Source organism: Petaurus breviceps, unplaced genomic scaffold (genome assembly GCF_028583685.1).
Source record: "Petaurus breviceps papuanus isolate PSGF00001 unplaced genomic scaffold, PetGlider_PUasm1.0 90133, whole genome shotgun sequence".
Lineage (NCBI taxonomy): Eukaryota > Metazoa > Chordata > Mammalia > Diprotodontia > Petauridae > Petaurus > Petaurus breviceps.
Genome location: NW_027187182.1, coordinates 592,384 through 607,443, shown reverse-complemented (window position 1 = coordinate 607,443; position 15,060 = coordinate 592,384). Strand labels below are relative to the sequence as shown.

The window sequence follows — 15,060 nt, the reverse complement described above, 5'->3', positions numbered from 1 at the left end:
AGGGATGGATTTTATCACCTTCCTGGGCCTCAGTTTCATCCCTTGCAAAAATAAAGAGGTTTGACTAGATGGTATCTGAGGTCACTTATCCCATCCCATACTTCTAGGTGTCCTCTAAGACAATGGTATCAAACTCAAATACAAATGGGTGTGCCAAATCCACATATAAGGATCCTCCTGCACCACAAAGTGACTTACTTTGAAAATGTAATGTTATCTTTACTGTATTTTTATTTATTTTTTCAATATTTCCCAATTCTGGTTTAATCTGGTTCTGGCCCACTGGGGAGTATGGCCAGCCACATATGTGTTTGACACCTCTGCTCTAAGACAACATTGTGGGCCCTCTTCTCTTTTGATGACTTTCTCATCTCCCCTGGGGTCAATTATTTCTATATAGACAACTCACAAATCTATACAGCCAGCCCTATTTTCTCTCCCGAATTCCAGACCTGGCTGTCCCTTAGGCATTTCAAAAATTGACCTTGTCTAAAACCACTCAGTAGTTTCCCCTCTAAATGACCCATCTTCCAGACTTTCCTCTTTCTCTTGGGGGGGGGGGTCAACATTATATCTGATGGACACGGTTCTTCTGATATTTAATCAGTTACAAATCCCTGTCAATTCTACCATCTCTCTCCTTTCCTCTTCCTAGGTAACCAGTACCCTAGTTCAGACCCTAAATAGCCTTTTAATTGGATTACTGTAATCGCTTCCTAATTGGTCTCCCTGCCTCTAGTTTCTAATCTCTTTAATTCATCAGCTACACTGCTGTGAAAATAATCTTCCTAAGGCACAGGTCTGACCATGTCATGCCCTTGTTCAAAAGCCCCCAGTGACTTTCAATTTCCTCTAGAAAAAAAAATTACTCCTCATGCTGATTTTGAAGGTCCTCCAAGATCTGCTTCCAACCTTCCTTAAAAACTTCATACTACTGAACTTTGTTCACTCTGCCATCGTTAGTCATTTCAGTCATGTCCGACTTTTCATGACCCCATTTGGGGTTTCCTTGGCAAAGATACTGGAGTGGTTTGCCATTTCCTTCTCCTGTTCATTTTACAGATCAGGAAACTGAGGTAAATAGGGTTAAGTGACTTGCCCAGGGTTATTCAGATAGTAAGTATCTGAGGCTGGATTTGAACTCAGGCCATCTTGAATCTAGGCTCTGGAGCTCGCTATCTACTATATTCATTCTTCCCCTTGTGAACTCTATTCTAGCCAAAAGCTGTCCTTTGGACTCAAAATTTCGTCTCCCACCTCCATGCATTCGTACATGTTGTTTCCCTACCTTGGAATTCTTAGCTTCTTTCAAGGATAACTTCAGGGGCCACTTCCTAGACAATGCCTTTCTGGATCCTCCCTTAGCTGGTAGCACTTCAGACAGGATTGCCGGATTAAATCACAAGGGATGGTTGTTTCTCTCTATGGTGTATGTGCTAGGGAACTGTCCAGAGAACTTCAAAGATGGCTATTTGGCTTCTTCCAAGATTAAACAATTATTCACAGGGGGGTCCCATGTCTTGCCTCTAAACATGCCTCAAGAAATCCATCCATAAGTGATTTCAACTGCACCCAGGATGCCTGTTATCTGACAGGGGTGTGGCCATTCCCACTTTGAAAATTAGAAGCCTGAAGTTCAAAGGGAGTTAGAGTCTCCAGGGCCCTCTGAAAACAGCCTTCTGCCATTTGGATTAAGATGTCTTTGACATTGCCATGGCTCATATGCAAATGAAACTCTAAAGTCCCCTCAAACCAGGAGCAGAGATTAGATCAGGAAAGGGAACATGAGTTACAGCCTCAGTTATCTAGTTTCATGGATCTCCAGGCTTTGGGATAGTGGCTCTTACAGAGCAGTCTACAATGAATAGCCAAGTGGGCCACAGCAGTGTGAATGCTGCCACTACACCTGGCTTCACAAAGGATTTCTGTTCTTGTGTCTTGTCCAAAGCAATGGCCTTCTGCCCATTCATTCTGCCAAGTTTGGGAACTGTCTATTGTTAGGAACTTAGGGGTATAGAGTATTGGCTTTGAAATCAGGAGGACCTCGAGTTCAAATCCTCTTGCAGACACTTATCTGACCCTGAACAAGCCACTCAAATCTCCCTTAGCCTCAGTTTTCTCTTCTGTAAAATGGGGATAAGAACAGGGGCAGCTAGGTGATACCATAGATAGAACAGTGGGCTTGGAATCAAGGAGATTCACCTTCCTGAGTTCAGATCTGGCCTCCAAAATTTACTAGCTGTGTGACTCTGGGGGCAAGTCACTTCACCCTGTTCACCTCAGTTCCTCATCTGTAAAATGGTCAAATAGTTGTAAAATGGCAAAACACCCCATTATCTTTGCCATGAAAAGCCCAAATTAGGTCATGGAGAGTCAGAGTCAGATGCTACTGGAAAGATTAACAAACAAAAATATTATATATAGGGCAACTAGGAAGTATAGTGGATAGAATGCCAGGCCTCGAGTCAGGAATCCCTGAGTTCATATCCCACTTCAGTCACCTGATTGCCGTGTGACCCTGGTTAAGTCACTTAACCTCTGTTTTCATCAATTTCCTCATCTGTTAAATGGGAATAAAAAGGGCACCTATCTGCCAGTGCTGTTTGCAGAATCAAATGAGATAATAATTATAAAGTGCTTAGCACAACCCTTGGCACATAGTAAGCATTAGATAATGCTCAGTGTGTTCAGTATGTTCAGTGGTTTCAGTCACATCTGACTTCATGACTCGAATTTGGGGTTTTCTTGGTTTGCCATTTCCTTCTCCAATAGAAATGCTAGCTATTAGCTATTATTAACTATTAATTATAAAGTGTTTTACAAACCATATATAGTGGTTATTATGATGATTTTATTTGCAAACCATATGCAGTGGTTATTATTAGCATTATTTCCATTAGCATTACTTAGTTGGAATAGGTAGGAAAGGTCTTTGGTACCCACAAAAGGGATGGACAGACAGTCAACATTGGCTCCTAGGAGCATGCAAAATTTTAAAATGACATTAACAAAAACAAAAACAACAACAAACCTTCCCCTTCCCCCCTAAGCCTGCTCCCGACCCCCAAAAAAAAGCCCGGGACCCACTGGATTACCTTGTACCACACAACATCTGGTTCCTGCTCTGCGGTTTTATAATCATCCATGTCTGGGCAGACAATCTCCTTTCTTTTGGTGACTTCCGATTTTTCTGAATAGCGGATTTGACTATTGTAGCACAGTCCGGATTCATTCTCTGCCACTGTCAAGGACATAGACACCTTCATGCAATAGGTTGAGTTTCTGGAAGAAGAGAGAAATGACAAAATGGCTTTCCTGGATGCTTACACCTTCATTTCTCTGGTTTCTAATTTGAAATTATTGACTTTCCCATTTAAGATTTCACCGAGGACAGACTTCCTGAAAGGTGGCTAAACCAGAAATTGTATGTAAAGCCCAGTCTCCCTCCTCCCCCCACCTATGATCAAATAATGCCTAATACACCAAGGAAAGTAATCAAAGGGCAAGGAAACAACTCCCTAGAAGTCAATTCTTACCAAAACCACAAGAGGTCAAATTACTGGTCTATCTTGCCCTGGTTGACTACTCCAGGAACAGGGAAGCAAGGCTACCAGACTCTACCCCTCCGTCCTACCTTACCAACACTGTATTTGTAATTCCCCACTTCCAATAACCTGTGTAGAAAAGATCAGGGGACCTCAGATGGTCCCCCTTAGGTGGAAACAAGGTAGCAGAGAAGCGACCTAGAGTTAGGAAGACCAGAGTTCAAATCCAGTCTCAGACACTTAATAGCTGTGTGACCCTGAGCAAGTCACTTAACTTCCATCTGACTCAGCTTGCTTATCTGTAAAATGGGGATAATATCATCTATCTCCCAGGGTTGTTATTAGGATCAAATGAATTAATATTTGTAAAGCGCTTAACACAGTGCCTGGTACATAGTTAAGTGCCACATAAATGTTCGTTATTACTATTAGCTATTATTGAATGGGAGAGGACTTGACCAACCTTACTGGAAAGAACCTAAGGGAGAGATCAGGTCTAAGACCAGCCTACTCCGTTATCTCAGAATGGTAAGAAATATGCCAACAAGAACAAAGTGATAGTAACGAACAGTAAATAGTCAACAGAAAATCATTCTCCTGTTGACATTTCAATGATTAATTATGTTAACCTACCACTGCTTGGTGAGGTATGGGGTGGAGGACAATTAAGGTGATCTGCATTTCATTAGTAACGTTCTGAATTAAAGAAGTAAAAAATTTATCTGAGGAAAAAAATAAAATTCATTTTTTAAGTGAGTAAACTCAAGGATGAAAGCAAGGATGAAATATAATGAATAAGTATCATGGAATGAAACAAGTCACTTTTTTTAAAAAGCCCTAATGAAAGAGAAATTACTATAACTGTAAAGAGACTTGCTAGAAACATACATAAACAATTAATACATAAATAATGATCATACAAAAATTGCAAAAACCTCCAGAACCTCTAGAATGGTGCAAAAAGCAATAAAATAATTGAAATATAAGGAAATTAGGAAAGAAAGCAATCAAAGAAAAAATTAAAAAGACAAGCAAAGAAGTAGAGAAACTAAAACAATGGGAGAGTCTCTGAAAAAAAAGTGAATAGTCAATTTGGAACTTGAAAACAGAATAGCAGCAAAAAAATTGTCCAAACAAAATACAAAAAAAAGGAAGAAAACAACTGGCCTTGAAGTCAGAATACACAGAGATTATCTTAGAATAAGTTTTTCATAAAACATGAAGAATTTTTTAAAAATCAAATACCAGGAAATAGTATAAGAAAATTACATAGAAGTATTAGAAATAGAGAGCAAAATACAAACTGATAGAACACACAAGGCAGATGCATGGCCAGGAAGATGACAGTGGAAGACAACAATGTATGTTCACCTCCATTGTCTTCGCAGACTTTGTAGACTTGGGTAATATACCACTCAACTTTCTTCTGTTCCATTTGAAAGGACCTGCTTTAGTGTATCAAATTAGAAAGAAACCTGAATTCTAAGGGATAAAAAAACTGATGACCAATCGTCCTTGTTGGGAGAAGGGGATTCTATGGGATGGTCAGTGGCTTGAATTAACAATCAAATTGGTGTCTTCCAAGGAAAAAGGACAAGGAGGAACATCATTTAATTTTCAATGGGACCAAACTGGCCAGAAAGGGTCAAGTTCAAGTCAGTCAGGCAAGAGACCACATTCCTGCATGGTTGCAAGAAGGACATCCAGAAGCTGGAGGGTATCCAGAGGATACCACCAGGATGGTGACAGGCTCTATGAGGATCAGTAGAAAGAAATGGACATTTTTAACCTGGAGAAGAAAAGAACTGGGGGTGAGGGAGGGGGCAAGTAGAGATGATAGTAGTAGAGGAAGCAATTATCTTGTTCTGTTTGACCCCAGAGGGCAGAGCTAGCAATAATAGATAAAAGTTGCAAAAAGGCAAATTTCGATTTGATTTGATTTAAAAGTTCCTAACAATCGGAGCAGCCCCAAAGTGGAATAAGTTGTGTCAAGAGGCAGGGGTTGTCCTTCACTGGAGGTCTTTAAGCAGAGGCTGGTGGACCACTTATTGACTATGAGACCTCCTTACTATAGAATATCCCTCCAGCCCTATACCTACCTTCTCCTCTTGGAAGCTACATTCTGATTAAGAAACCCATGCTTTGTTTCTGACTCTTAACTTTGCTACCACATCCCTAAGTGGGCATACCCCTTCCGGCCTTGATTTTCAGCTTCCATTCCCCCATTAGAATTGAAAATCTTTGGGCAAGGACTGTCTTTTTGCTTCAATTTATATTTCTAGCACATAGCAGAGTACCTGACATAAAAGGCTCTTTTTCTGACAAGAAGTTCTTCTTTGGGTACAGGCTGCACTAGATAACTCTTTACTCTCTGAGATGCTGTTAATCTGAGGTGAAATCCCACTGTCCTGTGCCTTGCCCCTGCTATGTCTGTCTGGTATTTGGGGCTCAGTTCTGGGGACCAAATTTTCAGAGGGTGACCAGGAAAAATGCAAAGGATAATGGAAAACATGTCTTATATGGACTAGTTGAAGCAACTGGGGATATTTATTCTGCACATAGTAGGGACTTAATAAAAGTTAACAGAGTAAATGACTGAAAAGGGAAGTCTTGGGTGGTAGGGTGGGTATATATTAGTTGTGTTCAAATATCTAAAAGCACTGTCTTTGCAAGGAGGGATTATGCTTAATCTATTTGGTTGTAAAGAAAAGAATGGGGGTGGCTAGGTGGTGAAGTGAATAGAGCACCAGCCCTGGAGTCAGGAGGACCCAAGTTCAAATCCGGCCTCAGACACTTAACACTTACTAGCAGTGTGACCTTGGGCAAGTCACTTAACCCCACTTAACCCCAATTGCCCTGCCTTCCCCCCTCTAAAAAGAGCAAAAAAAAGAGAAGATAATGAGGGGAATTGGATGGGAATTACATAGCATGGATTTTAGCTCAATATAAAAGGTTCTATCTGAACCTAGAATAGGGTGCTTTGGAAGATACAATAATTATGGCATATATATATATATATATATATATACATATATATATTTGTGGTTTGCAAAGTATTTTACCTATATTAGCTGTCTAATTTGATCCCCAAAATTACCTGGTGAGGTAATGCTAAAGATATTCTTCTTCTTCCCATTTTACAAATAAGGAAACTGAGGCAGAGCATGATTAAGTGATTTTCCCAAGCTCACACATCTAGTAAGTTTTTTTGGGGGGGAGGGCAATTGGGGTTAAGTGACTTGCCGAAGGTCACATGGCTAGTAAGTGTTAAGTATCTGAGGTTGAATTTGAATTCAGGTCCTCCCGACTCCAGGGCCAGTGTTCTGTTCACTGCGCCACGTAGCTGCCCCCATAAGTTTTTTAAGTGGAATTTGAAATCAGGTCTGCCTGGTACTTTATCCATTGTACTTTCCTAAAAATGCCCATTTGGTCACATTAACCTCACTACCCACCAAATTCCAGGGGATTCCTATTTCCTCTAGGATCAATTGAGGTCTAATCCACAATCCTCTCCTATTCAGTGCTCTGTCCTTCTCTTTTTGCCCCCTGGTCCATTTCCTGTGCCAAGTCACAAAAGAGTCTGAGGTCTACCTAGCTGGTGGCCATGACCACCTTAGGAGAGGGGTATGGCCAGATTGAGCCATGAGGCCTGTGCTGTCAAGTCCAAGGCTGAAACTGCCTGATAGTCTGGAGCTGAGGCTGATTTTTATGAGGTGTGTAATCTTGCACTGGCCCAGCTCCCACTAACAATCTTGCATTATTTAGATTTTATTTTAAAAAGTGCCCCAGGCCAATTCTATTTAAAATGTTTCCTGTAACTGGGACCTAAAAATGTTATTTTTCTTTCATTAGATACAATTAGAGCTGTGTAAGGTTGAGGAGCTAGATGGTCTAGTGAGCAAGATCAGGGCTTGTTCCTGCTTATTTCTTAGCACAGCTTGATGAGAACAAAATACCTCCTTGAGAACACAGGCATAATGCCATACATTTATTCAGTCAACTCAGACTTTCTCAATGCTTTTACATCTAGTCGATTCTGAGGTCATTAGATGTGGAGGGGGAGATCCCTAATTTTATATATGGAGAAACTGAGGCCCAGCCAGGAGGAATAATTTTTGCCAGGTCAGAGAGTGAATTATAGTAAAGCCAGGAATTTTATTTATCTTTTGAAAAATAAAATTGCAATTAAGGGAAATCATGGATTGATCAGTAGTTCTTTATTTGGCAGAGAAAGCTGCCATCAGATTTCTGGACAGTTTAAAAACAGCATCATCACCACCACCACTAAAATATCATGCTTGCTATCATGTCCCAGCTTCATGAACCTGACGTCAATATCATCACGTCCACCTGTTTCCTGTTTCCTAAACTATTGGACTGATTCCTCCTTCTGCACAGGTGGAATACAACAACAATATTGCTTCTATTTCTAATATCTCAACAGCAATTTTGCTTCAATTTCTCCCTCTGTGAATACTGAGTGAAGCACTCTCCATAATATTTTTCCCCCTTGAGTCTTAGATTTCCACATATGAGAAAGTAATCATTTGAGCATATATATACATAAGAGTCTAATCTGCCACTGTTTTTATCTACTGTGTTCCTTTTTGCAAAAAAGGATGGACTCCCAGGGTTACATACTGGCTGTGAGTTCTATTATACCAAATCTCTGTGATACCTAGGAGTTCCAATGACCTTTCCATCCAGAATTCACTTTCGTGAAATCTATAGATAGCTAAAAACTCAGTTTCCTCATATGTGGGATGAAAGGCCCCACAGATCTCATGCAAGCACTCCAGTTGTGTATGTATGTGTACACACATATGTGTGTGTCTGTGTACAAATACATATATACGACCCAGGCAAGTCTTTCTTCAACTCCATAAAAAGTAAAGAAAACGCCAAGGACTCATAGTAGCATATAAATCATCATTTGAATTCTCTTCCCTTTCTAGTAAGACCCATTTACAATAGGGTGGTAAAGACTTAGAGATTCAGACTGCCACCTAGCAGTTTGAATTCCCTTAAGAAAGAAAATACATTGAGACAGGCCACTCTTCCCACTCTCACTCCCAAGCCCTATTAGACTCAAACTTTCTGAATAATACACAAAAATAAAGAGGTACAAGGTATAGATCATTTGTTTCTCCATCTGACAGCATTAGTCCTCAGGGATAAGTGCCTTTTCCTACAAGCAAGACTCACATCTGATTTGTATATGCCTTATATATGTGTATAAACATTTGTGTGTATGTGTGTGGTTTTTCTCAATAGAATATAAGTTCTTTGAGGGCAGGGAATGTTTTGCTTTGGTCTTTGTATCCCCTGAAACTAAACACAGTGCTAGGCACATAGAAAGCATCTGCTGACTGCTGCTATTCTCCCCTGTAATAGTAGTCATTTGTGTGATCTTCTCTCAGGAAGGCCCAGGAAATTCTCCTTTTCTTGATGGAAGGCTAGATCCTCAAACTCTTGACCTTGGAGTTGCCCGTGTGGCAGGCTCAGTGGTTGACATTGTCTTTCACATTCCTCTTATCAAGAATATTGGTAGGTATTGGAGAAGGAGGGAGATACTGCAGGATGGGAGAAGGGCTGGGAAAGATAGTCAATGTATTTCATGAGAGTGTCAACATCCCAGAAGCAGCTAGACTGCACAGTGAATAGAGCTCTGGGGCTAGAGGTAAGAAGACCTGAGTTCAAATCCAGCCTCAGATACGCACTAGCTATGTGACATCAAACATTTATGTAATCCCTATCTCAAAGCTCATCGGTATGGGATTCTCTTCTTATTGATGGCAATGGAGGCCTTGCTCTGCAAGAGGGGTAGGGTAGAGTTGGCAAGAGGTGAGAGCTTCAGTTCTCAGCCAGGTCCCAATTTGGGGACTACCCAAGCAGTCCAGTTACTTGAGGGGCTCATGGCTTCCAGCGCTGAGAAAGAAGATGAAGAGGTCAATTCCACTTCACTTACTGTGTCACTGTGAGAAAGTCACATCACCTGTGTTGCCTCAGTTTCCCCTTATATAAAATGGAGCTAATATTAGTACCTACCTTCTAGGGTTACTGTAAGGATCAAATGAGATATAATTTGTAAAAGAGTATACAGGATCTGGCACATAGTACTCATTTATATAGGCACCTATATAAATGCTACTTATAATAACGACAATACTCCTACTAATATTAATAACAACACCTATATGATGCATTAAGTTGTATAAAAGAGAGAGGTGATAAACATGTATGCAATACTTACTATGTGCCAGGAACTGCGCTAAGTATTTTAGAAATGTTATCTCATTTAATCCTCACAACACCTACTGGTGCTATTATTATGATACAAAAATATCTTGGAAGTCTCCAGTCATGGACTGAATCTAATAAGATGAAATTCAGTGAATTAAATGTGAAGTCAACACAGGGTAAAAAAAAAATGAGCTTCGCAGTACAAGATGGAAGTCATGATTAGAAGCTAATGCAACCTTAGATTACACTAAAAAATGGATAGATCCCCAGAAAAAAAAGAAGTGATAGCTTTGCTGTACTCTGTGCTGACAAGATCACATCTGAAAGATCATATTCATTTCAGGACAGTACAGTTGAAAGAGGATATTAATAAATTGAAAAGCATCCAGAGAGAAATAATCAGGATGATAAATGGTCATAGATTCATGGGAAAGGAGACCTCAAAAACTGAAGATTCAAAAGTGCTGGCGATATGGTAGCTGTGTGCATTTAAAGGACTGCCAAGTGAAAGCGTGATTAGATTTATTATGTGTGACCCCAGAGAGCAGAACCAGTGGTATAAGGTAGAAGTTGCAAAGTTCATATAAAGGAAACTTTCCTATGATTTGGGACTACCAAAAAGTGGAAGAGACTGCCTTGAAAGGTCATGGCTTGCCAGAAACTGGAAGTTTCCAAGCATAGGCTGAAAGACCCTCTTCTTAGGCAGGCTGAAGTATAGATTTTTTTTAAGGTAAGATGTGAACAAGATGGCTTAGAAATGGACCGCTCCAATGTCTATGTTTAAAAAGGCAATGGGATGCAAAACTCAAACCAAATTACAAATATGACTTTCCTTTGATGAATGAGAGCTCTAGAGTAAAAACTCAGGTAAACTTAGGAAAAAAAAACACAAAAAGAATTTTATTTAAAAGGGGATCGGATGACCCAGGCTCTCAACACTTCCCCTTTCCTCTTTATCACTGTCAACCCAGAAAATCCCTTATGATTCAGAGCTTGGAAAAGAGATATTATATTCCATCTGTAGAAGAAAATCATATTTCTGGGAATTACCTCCCTATCTCCTGAAATTTGCGAAAACTGTCACTAAAGTTCTATTAAGGTGCAATGCAATTTTGGCCATACAGGCAAAATGTATTTTAATTGCCACTAATATGCTTTAATCAACACATAACCTGTTAGGTAAACAAACAATTAGTTTGCTTATTTGACTTTGAATAGAAGATAATTTGTGAGTAATTCTTCCCAACTACTGATGGAGGAACTCAGCCTTCAGTTAAGAAAAGGAGAATGTCCAATTGGGAATAACCCTTTTACCATGAGGCTTGGGATATAGTCACTGTAATGAACCAGACTAAGTTGCACAACGTGAAACTGATGTAACCCATGAAGTGAATTCAAGTGTTTTTTTTTTAAATTATGAATGAGCTTAAATCAGAACTGAATTCATATTTTTGAAAATGAAGTGGGACACGACCAAGCTATCAACTTAATTCTTCAAAGCATGCGTCTGCTGAGAATTTAAAGGATAGAGACATAGAAAGGCCTCAAGAGCTAGGCTGATTCTATTTTAAAGATTTATGGGAGGATAGGGACATTAATACTATAGGAGATTACATATGGACAAGAATACTACAGGATGAAAAAGTATAGGGGTGGGGTTCACCCTGCCACAGTGAAAGAAGGATCCACCTTGATGAGATCATCCATTGAAATAGCATTAGCATCATTATTACAGATCATAGAATAGTCTGCAACCTTCCCTATAAGTCCACAATAATTTCTATATAAGAAAAGTTAAACAACTTTCAGCCTGTAGGGCTCCAAACTGCAGGGAAGATGCCAAAAAGATTACTGAGTGGGTGGGGGGTATCTAAGCCCAGATTACATGTAGCACCGCAAAACAGTGTCAAAGGTATCAAATAAAATGAATGAGCAGCAACAAAGAAAAGAATGTAAAGGAGGAAAAAATGTTCAAAGAAAAAAGCTTTCAGAAAAAAAACAAACAAAATCTCCCCTAAGAAACAAGTAAGGAATACATGGTCACTAAACCAATTAAGTACTACTTTGGAGTTATAGAGCTGGGAGGGAACTCAGAAGCTCTACAAGTCAACCTCTTCATTTTACACATGAGATAATTAAGGCTCAAGGAAGTTGTCACTTGTCCAAGGTCACATAGATAGTTTATATCTGAACTCTGACATAAGAGCTGGTACTCTTCCTGAGATACACACACACACACACACACACACACACACACACACACACACACATATATATATATATATATACACTGTACAAGCAAGTAAAGAGAAACCTAAGGGAAAAAATGCACTAATAACTATACCTCTACGAGAATAGATAGATATAGATATCTCACAAGAAAATGCACACACATATCACAGGAACTTGTGGAATAGATTAGAAATATAAAGAAAAATCTGGTATACATAAGATTAAAAATAAGATTGATGAAAGGAGGATTCAAGAATACAATCATCAAATCATAAATGTAAAGCCAGAAGGAATCTTAAAGGTCATCTGGTCTAGTCCCTGTATTTTACATATTAGGAAACTGAACACTATGGAAGTAAAATATTTTGCCTGAGGTCACAAGTGTCAGTAGTGGTCTTTAAACCCAGGTCCTCTGACTTCAGAGTTATTTCCATTATATCAAACAATCTCTGTCCTAAAGGACTGACAGTACAGAAAAGATAGTGGGAAATATCAGCTAAATAGTGAATTTCTCTGAGGAGTGAGGTGGCCAAGCCCAGATGAAAACAAAACTACATAGTAATAGAAAAACAAGCAAAATAAACATTCGCAAAACTGGAAGATTTCAGACTTCCATATAGCAAAGCGACCAAGCTAAAGGAAGCAGCTCAGTAAGCTGCTCTGAGAACTGCTGGTCTCCTAGAAAGGACAAATAAATAAAGACTATGAATGCCATATTATCATACAAAAACTGCTCAGAAGTACTGGAAATAGACTGCAGAATACAAATTGATAGAACCAACAAGATGCCTACAATGAGGAACCTTAAGTTTAACTTACTCATAAATGTGGTCACTAACTTCTTGTACTTCAAGATAAAAGAGATAATATCAGAAGTAACCTGAACTACATAATATTTTTCAACAGGAAGATTTTAAAGAAAAGATTAAAGATTAATTTAAAAATTAAAGATTTAATTAAAAAATTAAAATTAAAGAAAATAAAACAGCAAAAAACAAAGTGAACCTTATCGAATTACTTATTCTCCAGGATTAAGTACATTCACTGCATTAGGAGAAAGGATAGCTCTTTAATAAAATTAAAATATGCATTGTTTTCTGCTGAGAAATCCATAGCTGGTAAGAGATTTTGATATACTTCTAAAGAACTGAGGGTAAATAAGGAGAAGAAGAAGAGAAATGTTATAACAGAATTTAGAGGGGTGAACAAACTTAATGACTTTAGCTGTGAATATGAACTTATAAAATGAAGGAAGGTATAAGAATTGATTAGAAAGTAAAATTCGAGAATTTGTTATTTACAACAAACACAAAAAAGATTCATTCAGAGTCAAAATCAAGGATCTCAGAGCTAGAAGGGAATGTCAGGAATTCATTTAATCCCACCTCCTCATTTTACAGATGAGGAAACTGAGACTCACACAGGTCATAAATGAGCCTAAAATTTTAAATATAATATTTGAAGAAGAGATGTGATGAATATGGAAATGTTTTGCATGACTGCACATATATGATCTGCCTTATAATGAGGGGGAAGGGATTGAGGGATGGAGAAAATTTAGAACTCAAAATTTAAAAAAAAATGTTAAAAATTGTATTTACATGTAATTAGGGCATATATTGAACACATATATTAAATTAAAAAAATTTTTAAAAAGAAAGATAAGATATCCATTTCGTGGTTTATAGGAAATAAGCTTACTGAGCATACTTATTTTTGGCGTTGTGGGGCACTTTTAGAAAACTTGGTAACATGTCAGAACATATACAGTTTGAAAATAAGTTAAGAAAGACCAACACATTATACACATTACATACAACCATAACACAATAGAATGCCAATCAATAAAAACATGATTAAAGTACTCAGATTTAAATGAAAGCTAGGTAATGTAATTCTAAGAATAGTTGGTTAAAACAAACAAATCATAGCATTAAAGAGTAATATAAGAGTATATAAGAGTATAACACTACAGAAATATCTGTGGCATTAATGGGAAGTAGCCTTAGAGAAAAATGTATATCTTTAAACATTTATGTCAACTGAAAAGAACAATGAAATCTTTATATTAATCATATAATTATAACACAACAGTTGGTACAGTGACTGGTAAGTCAGTTTTCAACTCAACAATATTTCTGCTTTCAAATTCATTCCGGCTTTTTAAAAGATTTCTTCTTTTTGTCTTCTGTTGGGATCATTAACTTGCCAAATTTTACTTATCAAATTATTAATTTGACAAATTAACAATTCCAGAATAAGACAGAAAGTAGAAACCTTAGAAGTTAGCTAATTTTAAAAATACTGTTGAGGTGACAAAGCCAAATGTTGGGGGTTTTTTAATGACCAATTATCAATGTACTAGCTAATTTGATTAGAGAGATAAGAAAACAGTAAGTACCAATTCACAATGGAGGGTAAAAAATGAACGTTATTTTTAAAAATTATAAGTCAAATTACATGCCAACAAAAACTGAAAAGAAATAGATAAATAGTTGCAAAAAGTTAAAACATTCAGATTACTGAAGTAGGAATGGAGAATTTAAACAATCAGCAAAGTGGTCCAGCCGACAGAGAGCTCAGCCTGGAGTCAGGAAGACTCATCTTATTTAGTTCAAATCCAGCCTCAGGCACTTACTAGCTCTGTGACCCTGGGAAAGTCACTTCACCCAGTTTGTCTCAAGTTTCCTAATCTGTAAAATGAGCAGGAGAAGGAAATGACAGGCTACTCCAGTATTTTTGCCAATAAACCTCCAAATGGGCTCAAAAAGAGTCAGACAAAACAACAACATAACAACCAGAAAGAATAAGCAAATCATAAATAAACTTCCAAACTGAAAAAAATCCAGATAGGTGTACCAATGAATTTTATCAACTATATAAAGAACAATTAACCTCAATGCTAAATTCTGGCCTTGGAGTCTCTAACACTTAAGTTTAAATCCTTCCTCAGACACCTACAGATTTTGTGACCCTGGTAACTACTCAGTTGTAGTTTCCCTGTCTGTAAAACGGGGATAACAGCACTCAACTCACATAT

General features: G+C 38.2%; 1 protein-coding gene across 1 annotated transcript in view; it reads right to left on the bottom strand.

Moving 5' to 3' along the window:
- IL1RAPL2 (interleukin 1 receptor accessory protein like 2) overlaps positions 1–15,060 on the bottom strand; it is a 447,749-nt gene that overhangs the window by 408,855 nt on the left and 23,834 nt on the right. The window contains exon 3 of the mRNA XM_069107492.1: positions 3,096–3,282. Within this exon, the coding sequence (XP_068963593.1) occupies positions 3,096–3,282 (187 nt within the window). The remainder of the gene's footprint in view (positions 1–3,095; positions 3,283–15,060) is intronic.